This window comes from Microcaecilia unicolor, chromosome 3 (genome assembly GCF_901765095.1).
Source record: "Microcaecilia unicolor chromosome 3, aMicUni1.1, whole genome shotgun sequence".
In the NCBI taxonomy this organism is placed as follows: Eukaryota; Metazoa; Chordata; class Amphibia; order Gymnophiona; family Siphonopidae; genus Microcaecilia; species Microcaecilia unicolor.
The window spans coordinates 510,741,938-510,759,450 of record NC_044033.1 but is presented as its reverse complement, the minus strand read 5'-3'; the positions used below and the strand labels follow the sequence as shown (position 1 = coordinate 510,759,450).

The window sequence follows — 17,513 nt, the reverse complement described above, 5'->3', positions numbered from 1 at the left end:
GGCAGTCTAGATTTCCTGAATAGAGGTATGGTGGTTAGGTGCCGAAGGCGACATTGAAGAGGTGGGCTTTGAGCAAGGATTTGAAGATGGGCAGGGAGGGGGCCTGGCGTATGGGCTCAGGGAGTTTGTTCCAAGCATGGGGTGAGGCGAGGCAGAAAGGGCAAAAATGTATTTGCTGCATTTGTATCCCACATTATCCCACCTATTTGCAGGCTCAATGTGGCTTACATTATGTCGCAATGGCAATCACAATTAACGGAATAAGAAGTTCAACATATTGTTACAATTAAGGTACGAAGAATATCAGGTAAATTAGGGAAAATAAATCAATAATACATATATAAGTGAGAGCAGGATAAGATATAATGTTCAATATGATAATGTGATTAAGGTAATCAAATTAAAAGAGATCAATCGTTAAGAGAGATTAATGGTTGTCCTTAAATGGTTTAGTAAATAAAATAACATTGAATCTTGAAGTACAGCACAGTGAAACATAAATCAGAAGAGCTTCCTTAATTTTCCACTACTACAATTACTTGTGTAACACGAGTCTCACCGTCCAGCTTAGTTCTCGTCACTCAACCCAGGTCACAGCAAACAGATTCAAACCACCTCCAACTATACCCTTGGTCTCTTTTCCTCCACTCACACTCCTCTCACTCAGTTCAATGTCGTCCCACACTCAAGCCTGGGCACAGGCCAGGGCCAGATAGGGATCCAGAACGCCCCAGGATGTTAAGCTGGGCTTTAGTCTGAGTATCCTTTAACAGTCTGAGAATAAGCTGTTCACTCACACTCTCTCTCTCTCTCAAAATTACTCACCATGGCAAAGAAGTATCTTTAATGCACAACTTTACTAAACTTTGCAACAGGCACTAAACCCAAACTCCATAAATCCTTATGTAGAGTCAGCATTTGGTTTAAGAGGTTTTTTTTTGTTGTTGTTGTCTATCCAAGACTATTTGGTACAGTCTTTCAATCACTAAATTAATGTTTTCTTATAGCCATCCTAAATATGTATACATATACAATTCCTCCAGTCCAACACCCACCCCTATGGACTATACAATCCAAGTCTTTGCAACAATGGCATAGGAAGGGGGGGGGCGGTGGGGCGGTCCGCCCCGGGTGCACGCCGCTGGGGGGGTGTCGGCTCCGCTGGTTCCCTGCTTCCTCTGCCCCATAACAGGTTACTTCCTGTTCCGGGGCAGAGAGAGCAGGGAACCAGTGGAGCCGACGCAGCTCCCAGCGAGGCGCACTCCAGGTGGAATGGCCCTCCCGCCCGCCTGCCCCATTTTCTATGGTAGTGGTAAGCGCTCCGGGGGGGGGGGGGGGGGGGTGTGTGCAGCGGTGACCCGCCCCGGGTGTCAGCCACCCTCGCTACGGCACTGCTGTGCAGACAGCATTGGTGGTCACCAGCAAATTCCTCCCCGTCTGTCCTCTCCTCCAGAGTTGCACTGTACACAGCAGCTCCCTCTGGCCTTGAACAGGCTCCTCCCTGTTCCTACTTGTGAGCTAGGATCCCCCTTGCCCACCCAAAGCACTCCTCTGTTACTGCCTTTGGTTGACAATAACTCCCCCTTAATTCATCCTTAGGTTATCTGGCCTTTCCAGAATAACCCCTCTCCTCCTAGAGTCCTGGCAGGGGTGAAGGTAACCAAAGACCATGTGCCCCGACAAATAAGAACTTTTATTAGCTTCAAACTCCACCTCTACTATCAATCACTAACTAGAAACATTTCCCTCTGCAGCTTATTCCAGGAACCCACCCCCTGGGGCTGGATCCTTGACATCCCTCAAACTCAGATGATTTCCTACAACTCCAGAACTCTCCCCCCTCAGACACTCTGGAGAACTCTCTCAGATGACCTTAGTAATCCCCATTATAATGGGGGGATTACCCTTTTTTCTAATTATACTTTTGAGAAAATATTTGAAGGTAGTCATAGGCATCCCTAATGAAGAGGAAATATTATTCCTAGGTATAACGTGTGGAGAGCCCTATTTTATCAGGGACAGAGGAGCAGATGCTAGAGAAGATCCACCTGGGTGGATGAATGCTGAAATCCCACAAGGAACTCAAGGAGGACAAGAACAGTGGGAAATAGACCAAGTGCTCCAGGGACAAATCCAGCAGACCTGAAATGATCAATGAAGTAAGATTTATTTGTAGGAGACTCAACATAGCACTGTGTTTTGGGCAAAAGCCTGCCTGAGGATTTTTTATTCAGTCTGGAGAATAAAATCAGCCAATGGTAAGTGTACCATAAAGCATCGAAAACATGGTCTTTAAAAAGACCTTTTGGAGAAAAAAAAACACAACAGAGCATAATCGTGCTTCCAAGGAGTCAGGAAAACACTTATTCCTACATGGATATATAAAAAAATTTTAATACTCACGCTATCAGGACAGTCTCTATTATGGAAATCTAAAATCATATCTTGTATTGAAAATTTGAGGCTTGAGCTTCTTCTAATAAATTAAAGTTGACTCCTACCAAGACAAAAATTCTTTGGTTGGGAAATAAGGCTGCTACTTTTTCTCTAGTCTTTTGAATGGGAAAGATAGGTTGGATATTGTTAATTCAACCAAGATTTTGGGTTTCTTGGTCGATTCATCTTGGAAAGCGCAAGTACAAATATGACCAAAACTGAGCTTCTCATTTTCCCCCCCAAGCCCACCTCCCCGCTCCCCCCGTTTTCTATTTCTGTTGATGGCTCTCTCATTCTCCCTGTCTCCTCAGCTCGAAACCTTGGGGTCATCTTTGACTCTTCTCTCTCCTTCTCTGCTCATATCCAGCAGATTGCCAAGACCTGTCGTTTCTTTCTTTACAACATCCGTAAAATCCGCCTCTTTCTTTCCGAGCACTATATCAAAACCCTCATCCACACCCTTGTCACCTCTCGTTTAGACTACTGCAATCTGCTTCTTGCTGGCCTCCCACTTAGTCACCTCTCCCCTCTCCAGTCGGTTCAAAACTCTGCTGCCCGTCTCGTCTTCCACCAGGGTCGCTTTACTCATACTACCCCTCTCCTCAAGTCCCTTCACTGGCTCCCTATCCATTTTCGCATCCTGTTCAAACTTCTTCTACTAACCTATAAATGCACTCACTCTGCTGCTCCCCAGTATCTCTCCACATTCGTCCTTCCCTACACCCCTTCCCGTGCACTCCGCTCCATGGATAAATCCTTCTTATCTGTTCTCTTTTCCACTACTGCCAACTTCAGACTTCGCGCCTTCTGTCTCGCTGCACCCTACGCCTGGAATAAACTTCCTGAGCCCCTAAGTCTTGCCCCATCCTTGGCCACCTTTAAATCTAGACTGAAAGCCCACCTCTTTAACAATGCTTTTGACTCGTAACCACTCGCCTCCACCTACCCTCCTCTCTTCCTTCCCGTTCACATTAATTGATTTGATTTGCTTACTTTATTTATTTTTTGTCTATTAGATTGTAAGCTCTTTGAGCAGGGACTGTCTTTCTTCTATGTTTGTGCAGCCGAGGAATTTCTGCGCTTATTTTTATGAACCAAAATTTGCATTCTTGCTTCAAGTTTTGGTCCTGTCCCAACTAGATTATGCTAATTCGCTTTATTCCAGAAAGATTTCTAATTTTGATTCTTAGATTTATTTTCAAGAAGTAATTCTATAATTATATGTGCAGTAGTTCTTATCTTTTGTTAACTGTTCTGGACCCTATTTGGAGATACTAGTATATAAAACCCAGATTAGATTAGAATGTACTTTAAAATGAAAGATAAATTATTTTGTAGGTTAAAAAATAAAAATATATCAAAATATTTCCTGACCAGCACACACTACACAAATTCAGAGGGCATCATGGTTGCTTCCTACTAGTGCCCTCCTTTCTTCATTTTTCATGTAAGTGTTTGATAGGGAAATTAGTATTTTTTTTTCCAATCCTATTTTCATGAGCATCATTTTTCCCCCATTCAATTTTTATTTATTGCCTTTGTATCCCACATTTCCCACATTTTTGCAGGCTCAATGTGGCTTACATTATGCCGTAATGGCGATCGCCATTTCTGGAATGACAAATACAAAGTAGTGTTATATATTAATGATCATAAATGTTAAAAGTAAATTATAAAGTAAGTTCGATAAACAGTTCATTTCAGGCAGAAGAGATAAAGGGGTGATGCATTAACGTTCATTAGTGACAAACTGACTGAAGCAATCAGGTGTAGAGAATTCGGTTTTACCTGGTTCTGATAGAGTTCTGATGTTAGGTCATTTATGATGGTTCATTATTTTATGTCTTCTTGAACAGGTCTTTAGTAACTTCCGGAAGGCTGTTAAATCGTGCATTGTTTTTAAGGCCTTTGGTAGTGCATTCTACAGTTGCGTGCTGATGTAGGAGAAGCTAGATGCATATATCGATTTATATTTAAGTCCTTTGCAACTGGGGTAGCGGAGGTTCAAGAATGTGCATGCTGATTTTTTTATATTCCTGGTTGGAAAGTCTATGAGGTCTGACATATATGTCGGGGCCTCACCATGAACGATTTTATGAACCAAGGTACAGATTTTGAACACAACTCATTCTTTCAGTGGGAGCCAGTGAAGTTTTTCTCTTAGGGGTTTGGCGCTTTCGGATTTCGCTTTTCCAAATAAGAGTCCGGCTGCAGTGTTTTGGGCAGTTTGGAGTTTCTTAATGATTTGTTCTTTGCATCCAGCGTAAAGGGCATTACAGTAATCCAAGTGGCTTAACACCATTGATTGTACCAGGCTGGGGAAAATTTTCCTTGGGAAGAAAGGTAAGCATTTATAGGATGAATAACTCTTCTGGGCAAAGCTACCCAATGAGTAATTCCCAGGTTCTGTTTACAGGAGTCTGGCTAAACCAACTTCCTAGCTCTGTCCAGGGGTTATATATTATAAAGGAACCTGGCTGTTCTGGGCCTACACCAGAACTTTTCTTCTGTTAGAGAGAACTGGAATAAAAGTAAAGTCACTGCTGTGAAATATATTAATTTATTATATAGGTAAGAAAATAGAATGCCCCATGCCGGGGGGGGGGGGGGGTAACCTTTTTGGAGAGAAGGTTGAGGAGATCAAAAAACATACTGATACCATCTCTTTTGTCTGTCCCACTGGCGCCTTCTGCATTCTGTTACTATAGATTGTATTCTCTTGTTATTATGTAAGCCGCATTGAGCCTGCGATGAGCAGGAAAGCACGGGGTACAAATGTAATCTACTATAATAAAAAGCAACCTCAACGTTCTGAGGACACTGACGTCACTGAAGTCAGTCAGTCTCCCAGAACGGTTCGTGGATTCATGGTGGTGAAGCCACCCCACAGACCCATGCCCCGCCCTCGCGTCAAACGTCATGACGTCAAGGGTAGGAAAAAAAAATCACCTAAACAAACGGTTGACCCCCCCCCCGTAAAGTTGCAGCTCAACACAAGGACCTCCAGCACCCCCCCCGCAACAACCCCCTCCTGAGACACCCACCTTTGCGTTGCTCTGCCGGCGGGGGACCCAAAACCCCGCCAGCACAAGCCCTGTCTGCTCACTATGGCGTCATCTTCGGCGTTCCTAGCCTGTGGAGGCAGGGCTTCTGTGCGTCTGACGTCCTGCACATGCATGACGTCAGACGCACAGAACTCCGTCCTGCACAGCTACCCACGCCGACAATGACGCCGTACTCAGCACACAGGACTTGTGGTGGCGGGGTTCCGGGTCCCCCGCCGCCAAACCAACGCGAAGGTGGGTGCGATGGGCACGGTGGGTCGGATGGCTGCGGCCGGATGCATCGCCGTGGGTGGGATGGTGCCGGGAGGGGGGGGGGCATCGCACCTCACAGGCAACTGCTCAATGAGGAAAACCTTGCTAGCGCCCGTTTCATTTGGGTCAGAAACGGGCCTTTTTTACTAGTAAATAATAATAATAATAATAACTAGGTTTAACTCTTGAGTTTCCACATTGCATGGAACATTTTCTTTGTTATATTTTTCGTGTGGCTTTCTAGTGTGAGATTTAGGTCAATTGCAACTCCCAAAAGTTTCAGGTATTTAACAGAGAAAGGTAAACAATAGTACAGCATAAAAAGAAAGACTGCTAAAAGGCAGCTAAAACTTACAAACAATAAACTAAACAATAAAAAGTCTTCTTGCTTATCACGTTACACCTCCCTCAGGAGAAAGGTATGAGTTACAAGAATAATAGCAAACCTGGGGGTATGTTTACTAAGGTGCGTTAGCGTTTTTAACGCACCTGTAGATTTAAGAAGCGTTAAACGCTAATGCGCAGCGGCGTAGCGAGGCTGGCTGACACCCGGGGCGGGTCACCTCTGCGCAGCCCCCCCCCCCGGGTGCAGCGCGGCGCCCCCTCGGCGCGCGCAACTCACCCCCCCCCCCCCGGAGTGCATCATTACCGCTGGCGCTCCGCCCCGCCGAGTGCACGTCGTCTCTGGGAGCTGCGTCGGCTCCGTTGGTTCCCTGCTTTCTCTGCCCCGGAACAGGAAGTAACCTGTTCCGGGGCAGAGAGAGCAGGTAACCAGCGGCGCCGACACCCCCCCAGCGCGTGCACCCGGGGCGGACTGCCCCCCCTTCCTACGCCACTGCTAATGCGCCAATACATTTCTATGGGCGCGTTAGCGTTTAACACGCGTACACCATTTACGCGCCTTAAAAACGCTAACGCGCCCATAGCGCCGCTTAGTAAACCTAGCCCCTGATAAAGAAATAAGCTAGTAACCAATGCGACCTTCCAAGATAAGAGTTTACTTTATAAACCTACAGATGAAGTAACAGAACAATCCAGTTTAGGGCATGAAGTGGAGAAAAAGAACAAAAAAAAAAAAAACCAACCACATCGAAGCAGCAAAAGAACTTTAGCTCAATGGAAAACACCAGGTGGAAGAAACATGATGTGTCCAACATTGTTCTCATTGCTTCAACCGACCCTGTAATAACACTCCGAACCTCTCTCCCTTAATAATGGGATACAATTTTGCAGTCCACTCAAAAACCATGGGTGGCTGTGAGCGCTTCCAATACATTACAAGCACCAGCCAGAAATAAAAAAAGTAAAAAGATGTTTCCTATCCAATATCTTCAGTAACCATATGTATGTTGTAACCAGGCGCCTCTCTTGTGCAGCCAGGGATAAAACAATCTCCTCTAGCCACAGGCTCCCGGTACAATGAAGAAATAGATGTCCACCAGTAACTTCAATCTTAAGGATTTTTATTCTATGCAGGTTTCTAGTACACAGTTCCAACAGCAGCATAGCACATACCAGGATTCAATACAGGCTTACAGGCTGCAGTCTGGGCTCTTTATCCAGTGCACAATAAACAGTAATTCAATTCCCAAGACAAACAGTTCTTTCAGTTCATCATCACAGTTCAGTCACCAAGCAGCATTTTCTACCTTCTATCCTCTTTACCTTCTGGAGAGTTCAATATTTTAGGCAGTGGCGTAGGAAGAGGGGGGGGCGGTCCGCCCCGGGTGCACGCCACTGGGAGGTGTCGGCTCCGCGCTGGTGCACTGCCTTCTCTGCCCCGGAACAGGTTACTTCCTGTTCCAGGACAGAGAGAGCAGTGAACCAGCGTGGAGCCGACACACCCCAGCAACGTGCAGTCAGGGCGGATCGGCCCTCCTGGCCATCCCTCGCCGCAGGTATGCGCTCCGGTGGAGGGGGGAGGTATGCGCTCCGGGGGGGTATGCGCTCCAGCGGGAGGAGGGTGCGCCATGCTGCACCCGGTGGGGGTGTGCTTCTACCCATGTCTTCCCCGATTGCAGCTAGGAGTCCAGTCCGGGTTCTTCATCTCACCCTCTGGCTCCTTGCCTGCAATGCCTTCTGGGACTTGTATTTCAGACTGAAACTGCCTTAACCCAACTATCCTGGAGGTGACTTTATCACAATGTGCAGCCACACCATAGCTACGAGCATAAGTGTTGGAGGAGATACAACTGCCGACTTTCCAAACTGCATCCCACAAATGCTGGATTTTAGCACGTTCCCAACATGTATTGAAACGTACCAGGTGCTCTGCAATGTCTCCAGCATAAGGAGGAGGTTTGTGGGATTGTAAACCCGATGCAACAACTTGAATTGAGAATCTTGGTGGGAAACTGCTGTGGCCATTTTTCTTCCAGACAAGGATCGGAGCAAAGTAAGAGGACAATTTACTAAGAGGAATGGGGGCTTGTTTCCTGAGGAAGTGATAAGTGAAACGGAGGCGCTCTGTAGAGCAAACCACAACAAACCATACCTTAAGTGTCCTCGAGCAGTTATGTTCCTGATTATTGATAAAAGTTCATTTAGAAAGAAAAGGAAAAGAAAAAAAGTAACATTTAAAAAAAATTATCAATTTCACATAACAGAAGGTTTTTAGACTAAAGGAAGCTCGCCTGGCGTCCATATTGGCAAATAGACCATTGCGAGCTGAGCATCTGATGTCTTTTTCTCCATCAGTAAGATTGATTATCCATATAGGGGACTGGTTTACTTGCTTGTTAGTTTCCTCACCAGCAAGTTTGCGCTAAATAGGACTCGTATGGGAATGAAATCTAGCACACTCTGAAAATCTAGACCTTTAAAAGTGAAGCTCCTACTGCAACAGTATAAAATACTGAGGCCGTTCGCCATCAACAGCTGCCATTTGCAACTTATAGCACAAAAAAAAAAGAAGAAACCCGATTTATAATATTAAAGTTTGGAAGAGGCTTCTTCAGTTAGCAACCTAACCTGGAGTGGAGGAGTGGCCTACTGGTTACAGCACCGGTCTTGCAATCCAGAGGTGGCCGGTTCAAATCCCACTGCTGCTCCTTGTGATCTTGGGCAAGTCACTTAACCCTCCATTGCCTCAGGTACAAACTTAAGATTGTGAGCCCTCCTGGGACAGAAAAGTATCCAGGAGTACCTGAATGTAACTCACCTTGAGCTACTACTGAGAAAGGTGTGAGCAAACTCTAAATAAATAAAGATTCTAGAATTCTAAACAAGATTCCATGCAGAATTTCAAAGTGTAGTAACATTCCATGTAGAACCTAGAACCCCAAAGAGTAACAAGATTCTTTGGGGTGGAGGAGTGGCCTAGTGGTTAGAGCACCCAGAGGTGGCCGGTTTAAATCCCACTGCTGCTCCTTGTGATCTTGGCCTAGTCACTTAACCCTCCATTGCCTCTGGTACAAGCTTAGATTATGAGCTCTCCTGCGACAGAGAAATATCCAGAGTATGTAACTCACCTTGAGCTACTACTGAAAAAGGTGTGAGCAAAATCCAAATAAATTATTTGAGATTCTATATGGAATGTTGATATTATCTGAGATTCTACATGGAATGTTGCTATAGTGGAGGAGTGGCCTAGTGGTTAGAGCACTGGTCTTGCAATCCAGAAGTGACCCGGTTCAAATCCCACTGCTGCTCCTTGTGATCTTGGGCAAGTCACTTAACCCTTCATTGCTTCAGGTACAAAATTAGATTGTGAGCCCTCCTGGGACAGAAAAATATCCAGAGTACCTGAATGTAACTCACTTTGAGCTATCACTGAAAAAGGTGTGAGCAAAATCTAAAAAAATCACACACTATTCACACTTCTTGCCTTAGGCAAAAAAAGCGTTCCAACATACAGAATAGACTTGTCTTACCAATACATGACATTTACTGACAACCAGAGTGGCCAATTTTTATACTGTGCAATTAAAAAGAAAGTGTACTTACCCCTTCTTTACTCTGGCAAAGTCAAATGCCATTTGTCTGTATGAAAAAGCTTTTTCATTCAAGTATCTACTGTATCTCCTTATAAATGTTGACATATCATAGCCTAAAAAAAAAAATATATATATATATATATATATCCAAAAAGCTGTTACATATATAATACACAAACGAGGAAAGCGGCAGAAGGTAAAGTCCAAAAACAATGGTGGCAGTGGTGGCATTCCTGGCCTGGATGGCACCCGGGGCGGAGCGCCGATGCCCCCCCCACTAAATTACACCTTCCCCCCCAAGCGAAATGACACCCCCCCCCCCCGGAACAGGAAGTAACCTGTTCCGGGGCAGAGGGAGCTGCAGCGAACGAGCGACGAAGTTTAGCGAACTCGGAGCAGGCGCGCGCCACGGCACCCCCCAGCGGCGTGCACCTGGGGCGGACCGCCCCCACCTTGGTACGCCACTGGCAGTAGACATTTTAAACCTATTACTGGCGAATTCATTTTCTTTAAACCACTTCAAACACTGAACAAGGAGAAAAAGAGTACCGTATTTTTCGGACTATAAGACGCATCGGACCATAAGACGCACCTAGGTTTTAGAGGAGGGAAATAGGAAAAAAAAAATTTTCCTTTTTCCCTCCTCTAAAACCTAGGTGCTCCAGTGCGTCTTGTCCGAATCCTTCCCTCCGAGTTCGGGATCGCCCTCCCCCCGGCCCTGTCACCACTTCAATTCTCGGCGGCCATTTTGAATCTCGCCGAGACCGTCAGGCTGCATACAGGAGGATGGAGAGCAGCACGCTGGGCAGGAAAGAGGGGGCTCTTTCCTGCCCCGACGTCACTAGACCACCAGGGAAGATCGCGTGAGTAGGGAGAAGTGGTGACAGGGCCGGGGGGGGAGGGCGATCCCGAACTCGGAGGGCGGGCGGCCTGCCAGCCAGCCAAATCTACCTTCGGACTATAAGACGCACCCCCCATTTTCCTCCCAAATTTTGGGGGAAAAAAGTGTGTCTTATAGTCCGAAAAATACGGTAATTGGGAAGGAAATAAGATAGTAGAAATACTGATGTACAACCATTTACTACGAGTATGAAAACTCAATTTCAGTTTTTAGATCTGCACATTTCCAATCTAGTAACTTATTTTTCTTGGTCTTATTGTTCTTGGTAGTGGATTCGAGAATATAATTTTGCTTGTACTAAATTTACAATTTATATTTAACACCATCATCCTTTGAAATACCTTTAATTATTTTGGAAAAAAAAAGAAGAAAAACCTTACATTTGCATAAGGCACTTGTACCCCGCAGGAGCCCAAATGAGCTCCCTGCTGTTTTACAATAAAATCACAAACAAGGCATTCCCTGCGAACTACAAATATTACCATTACTTATTAAATAATTGATAAAGACAGGCTGCTGGGCTCGATGGACCTTTGGTCTTTCCCCAGTCTGGCATTACTTACGTACTTATTTAAACTGATTATTCTAATATTCAATGGTAAAGAATTCCACCACTTTACAGACTGAAAAGAGAATAGATCTGAAATAACACCTCTAGGATTGAGATACATCACAGTAAGAGAGCTAATCTGAAAGGCCACTATGCCGTTGTGAAAGAGTTATGAAATCCAATAAATATGCAGGAGTTAATCCATTCAAGATGGAAAAAAAAATTAATTGTACACAGTTTGTGTTTCAACAATTTTTTTATAGATGACATTCAGTTACAATACTCACAATAATACATGCATCCAATACAATCTTATCAAATTAAACCGGATACACTTCCATCGTTGAAAACCGCCATCAACATTTTGTGTTAATATTGTCCCTAACCCCCCCCAATCCCCCCCTTACCCTAACCAAATTAGAAATTCAAGAGGGGAAAGGAGGGAAGGAGGGACGCAAGACCCAGTCCCTCTTGAACAAAAGGTACTATACCGGCTACGTCCTTGTACCTCTCCTCCTCCCCCACCCCCCTCATAAGCCAATATACAGTGATCTCCAAGGGCCTAGACTCTGATAGCCCTTCGAAATCTAACAGTCACGTTACTTTTAGTCAATCTTATTGGCACTACCCCCTATAACTTAACAGTCGCTCACTTACAGCATTTTTCGTCAGCTGTATTTAACCTTTTATATCAACAGCTCTTTATTGATAACACAGCTAGATAACCATAAGGAAGCATTACATATCAAAAGTTATAGCCATTTCAAGGTGGTATATTAAATACCTTAAGCAATAGTCTTATCATCAGAATTTGCAGCTGGAGCTGTATCGCTAAATTATAGTGATACAGCTCCAGCTGCAAATTCAACGGGATACATTCTTACGAGAAACCCAGAGAACAGACGGAGCAGCAGCTTCAGCTGAAATTTCTCAATACAAACATCTGTGAAAGAATACAAGATTTTCCGTATGGTGAAAAGACTCCTGATGCAGGCCTGACAGGCCGAAACACAGCTGTGTCGAGTCCCAATCACCTTTTTAAACGTTTTTAACTAATAAAGATCGTTTTAAAATTGACCCTTTTTAAGGTCATCTTTTGTCAATTTTAGTCATCTTCGCTGTTTTTGTGTTTTGTACTTATCTAAGAACGGCATTTTCACATGCAAGAAATTTGAAAGAAATATTGAGTCCAGCACAGTTACCAGAAGCTGAGAGTCGCACTCCAGCAATAACGTTGGGTCATTACAAATGCAGTAGAGCGCATTGAAAGACTTGTGACTTGACACAAGAGACAACAAGTTTCACACTACTATGGTAGGGTGTACAAGCTAAGGCACCACACTACATGTCGAACTCTGTATCATATACGCTGTCCATGTGACAAGGTCTATATAGGGAAATCCACTAGATCGTTACACGTACGCATGACTTAACATCGGTCACGTATTGTATCACAAAATTTAGGAGCTCCGCTTCTCCAACACTGTGTGTCAAACGGTCACACGATTGATACCTTACGATGCATGGTAATTGATCAGATCTGTCCAGCGGCGAAAGGAGGAGATCATAACAGAAAATTGCTTCAACGGGAATACTTTTGGATATACCATTTAGATACTTTAGAACCTAGAGAGTTAAATACATATATCCATTGGGGGGTGTTTCATTTAGTGTAGTAGATCAGGAAGCGCAAGTTAAGATCAGCTGTATAAATAAGACACCGACGCCATAGCGTGAGGCAATTAGGAAGCAGTAAAACAGTAAGTCTGGGAGCCAAGAGGAGATTTAAGAGGGAGTATTTTTTAATGTGGTGTGAGCTGACAAGCGTTTGTGTTTTTGCAGGTCCGGTGCTATGACTCCCCCTTGACAAAGCTTGAAGAGCGAAACAGGCACCTGTCGGGGTATATGAGCACACCGGCAGACACAGATTTGGTTATTGCAATGATAAGAGCAGATAAATATTGCTAATAATACCAGCACAGGAAGGGTGGGGATTGAGTCTGTGATTAAAATACACGCGGGCAGAGGTTCACCCAACGTGTAATTAAACTCTGGAATTCATTGCCGGAAAATGTAGTGAAGGCAGTTAGCTTAGCAGAGTTTAAAAAGGGGTTGGACGGTTTCCTAAAGGACAAGTCCATAAACCGCTACTAAACGGATTTGGAAAAATCCAAAATCCCAGGAATAACATGTATAGAATGTTTGTACGTTTGGGAAGCTTGGCAGGTGCCCTTGGCCTGGATTGGCCGCTGTCGTGGACAAGATGCTGGGCTCGATGGACCCTTGGTCTTTTCCCAGTATGGCATTACTTACGTACTTATGAAGTGAAACCGGCCTGGTGATTATATGAGACTCTTCCCTAATTAACACGAAGTAGTTTCAGTGGTACTCCGTGAGAACCTTCTACTTTTTTTGTTTTGCGTATAGGAGAGTATTAGTAGAGAAATGCCTTGTTGATTTGACTATTTCTGAGATAAGCAGCATAAAGTGTCTGGAGCTTTTTTGGGATCTTGCCAGGTATGTGTGACCTGGATTGGCCACTGTTGGAAACAGGATACTGGGCTTGATGGACCTTTGGTCTGTCCCCATATGGCAATACTTATGGATATGGTCTTTCTTTCTTGGCTTGCTTTGATTATAAAAGTTTGAACAGAGCTGGCACTAGACTAAATACTCAGGGGGACAGTCCTTGAGGCAGCTCAGGTTTGAGCGAAACATATGTCGGACAACTTTACCCCTTGGTCCGATGATAAATGAATAAGATAAGTCAAAGAATTTAACATTAATCTATGGATAAGAAATTTAAAATTTTTTTTTTAAAAAGCTCAAGATGGTAGAACTGACCTATGAAGATGATGGATGTTGTTAACATTGCCATATAAGAAAAATTATAGTTGGCAATGAACATCGCTGAGGTCAACTGAATGAGTTGATGAAAAACCTATACAAGTTGTGGAAAAATTTTGCATTTAAAGTGTGTTATCTATATATTATTTTGGACACTTGAAGAATATAATTTGATATTATTTGTGTCTTAATAGGTGGTTGCCATTTTATTTGAAATTGCTTTGTCTTCAAGCATACTGAGTAAGAAGTCTGCCCCCCAGTCCCTGAATGTTCAGTTGGTGTATGTTACTCCTCTATCTTGCTGCTTTGAGTCTTTCCAAGTTCCTGTGATTTCATTGTATTTTTATCATATTTCAAGTATTACAATTTCACTAGGCAGCTTGTGTAGCTGAATTCCCCAACTCCTCCCGTCCGAGGCAGTTGAATAAAGAACAGATTCTCATCTGCAGAGGAAACGACACTACTGAGATGTATTGGAAATAAAAGGTTTTCTCTTCTCTGTATGAACTTCATTAAAGAACAACTGGATGAAGAATTTTGAGTCTTTCCCTGGTGATGTTAATACTGGTTTAGCTCTATAAATCAAACACTGCAATGAAACATAGCGAGTATAGAAGAGGGATCAGTCCATGTCTTTGTCTCGATAAAGCTGCCCCCGCTCATCTCATCCCACAGAACCCCTTATTGCTATATAATCTCTATAATTCTATTAAGTTTTCCGCAGCCTGGGAATTTAGGTTTTTAGACTGTGGTTAAAAATACATCCTTCTATTTCAAATGAGTCACAAAGTGACAGCTCATTCCTAAGAAAAAGATTCCTATCCTTTAAATAGCAACATATATGCAAACCCCTCCCCCCCCACACACATATATAGAGGAAAAAAACATGGTCTGAGAGGAATTTTCAAAGTCATTTACACTGACAGGTGACTCATCTGGATGAACTGGCCTGGCTGCAAACCGTCACCCTCGTTCAGAGTACACATGGGATTCCACGACCTAATTTAGCAAGGTTTAAGAGATTTTTTTAGGGAGCGAGTTTAGGTTGAGGGAAGAAAATGTCATTCAGTAGTACTCACGCTGTTTTACAGTCCTTCTGTTAACCTCAAGCAAACAGCAAGTGCACTGTATATAGGTGTCTTTGTTATAATTATCTACTTCGTTACATGCGCAGAAGTATCCCACCACTGTGCAACTCTACTGTCCCTCACACAATTAGAAAGGTGACATGTGGTTCTATCCAATATTATTTTATACTGGCAAGGCCGCAGGATTCGTCGTTCTATTGGAAACAAGTTTTTAACACGACTGCGCATTTTTCAATAATTGGTGCGCATCATGAGGAAGGAAACTGTAGCGTTAGGGGCCATGGAATGAAGTTCAGAAGCAATGTGAGGAACCATTTTTTTCATGAAAAGGATGAGAGGGGGAAGACGTCTACTGCCCTCCCCTATGTGTGCACGACCCTTTGTCGCCTTTCTACTCAACCAGTTTCTAACCACTTACTTTAGGGGCTCATACCGAGAGTGGTCAATTTATACGTGACTTATATGGAACCAAGTCAAAGGCTTTGCTGAAATCTATCAGTCTCCCTCGATCCAACTCTCTTCACCCAAATAAGTTATATTGAATTTGTTATGACAAGATCTACCTCTAGTAAAAAAAAAACCCACACTGCCTCGGTCCTGCAATCCACTGGATTCCAGAAACCGGTGTGCTGAACAAAGTAACGTACTGGACTGTTGATAAATGAGTATCAGGATTCATCAGATTGCTTGCGTATATGTTGGTCCATACCCTGGAATACTTACTATTCTGGGCATAAAGACTACTATTTTACGCATGAAATACCATTCTATCATTTGTGCTGCTGCATCCACATGCAATCAGTGTGCTCTCCCATATTAGTACACTCAGCCTATTTGCATGCAGCACTGGGGAGCAAAGTTTGCGACGGCGGGGGGAGGCAGCTAAACAGTCCCCTCCCCACCTTGGGCTCTGGCCCCCCCTTCCGCCGAGGTCTGGCTACGCCCCTGGTTCATTGTCAGCAGATAAAGACCTGCACGGTCCATCCAGGCTGCCCATCAAGGTGGCCAGAGTTGAAGCTGGAACTCTGCACAGGTTCCACTTCATGATTAAATGCCAATATACTTTATCTCCTCCATCTCTCGCTGCCAATTTTCAGGCACTGTAGATTTACACCAGCTTTTGGCAGGCACAAATGCTCACACATAAAATAAAGCACAAAAATTACTTAAGCTAGTATTCTGTAAGACAGTTCTGCGTTGAACTGTCTTTATAGAAGTCATACATGGTGTGCATCGTACCAGGCACCTAACTTTGGGTGACCTAAACAGAATTAGAAAATAACAGCCATAATGGGTCAGACCAATGGTCCATCTAGCCCAGTATCCTGCTTCCAGCAGTGGCCAATCCAGGTCACGAGTACCTGGCAGAAACCAAATAGCGGCAACACTCCATGTAGAATTTCAAAGAGCAGCAATATTCCAGAACCCCAAAAAGTAGCAGAATTCCGGAATCCTCAAGCAGCAACTTTCTAGGCTACCATTCCCAGGGCAACCAGTGGCGTCCCCTGTGTCTGTGTCAATAGCAGACTATGGGACTTATCCTCCAGGAACTTGTTCAAACCTTTTTTTAAACCCAGATACACTAACTGCTGTTACTACATTCTCCTTGGTGCAGCCCTGACCCCACTGCACTTACCTTTGGAGAGGCTTGTGGGACAGCATCCTTCCATGACCGCGGTCGCTCATGCCCACCTAGGGCATGCATGCCACAGCCCAATTATTACAGGGTAGAAGTAGGATGATGGAGGGGCGCGGTGGAGTGGGTCTGGGTGCTCTTAGGCAAGCCAAGCCCTACCTTCAGTGTATTCGCAACTGGTTCCTGCCGCCAAGACTGCCTGTCTCCTGGTTCCTGCCTGCCAAACTTCAGCCTCGTCTCCTAGCTTTGTGCTGGGCCAAGCTCATGTCTTGCCTTTTCTCTTTCAACTTTGGAAGTGACCTCTCTGCTGTGGTTGGGTATCCGGAACCATCCAGGATCACAACATATTTAAGTATTTTCGTGTAACTTGAGTATCCCCTGGTCTTTGTACTTTTTGAAAGAATAAAAACAAAAATCGATTCACTTCTACTCGCTCTATACCACTCCGTATTTTGTAGACCTCAATCGTATCCCCTCCACCCCCACCCCCCCCACCAGCCGTCTCTTTTCCAAGCTGAAGAGCCCAAACCTCTTTAGCTTTTCCTCATATGAGAGGAGTTCCATCCCCTTTATTATTTTGATCACTCTTCTTTGAGCCTTTTCTAATTCTGAAATATCTTTGATACACAGCGACTAGAACTAAATGAAATACTCAAAGTGAGGTCACACCATGGAGTGATACAGAGGCATTATAATATTTCTGATCTTATTTACCAACCTTTACCTAATAGTTCCTAGCATGTTTGCTTTTTTGGCCAGATTAGGTGAAGAAAAGCATGCACATACTAACAGTTTCAAAGGAG

General features: G+C 44.1%; 1 protein-coding gene across 1 annotated transcript in view; it reads right to left on the bottom strand.

Annotated features, from left to right (window-relative positions):
• LOC115464823 (clathrin coat assembly protein AP180) overlaps positions 1-17,513 on the bottom strand; it is a 198,366-nt gene that overhangs the window by 114,668 nt on the left and 66,185 nt on the right. The window contains exon 5 of the mRNA XM_030195181.1: positions 9,699-9,801. Within this exon, the coding sequence (XP_030051041.1) occupies positions 9,699-9,801 (103 nt within the window). The remainder of the gene's footprint in view (positions 1-9,698; positions 9,802-17,513) is intronic.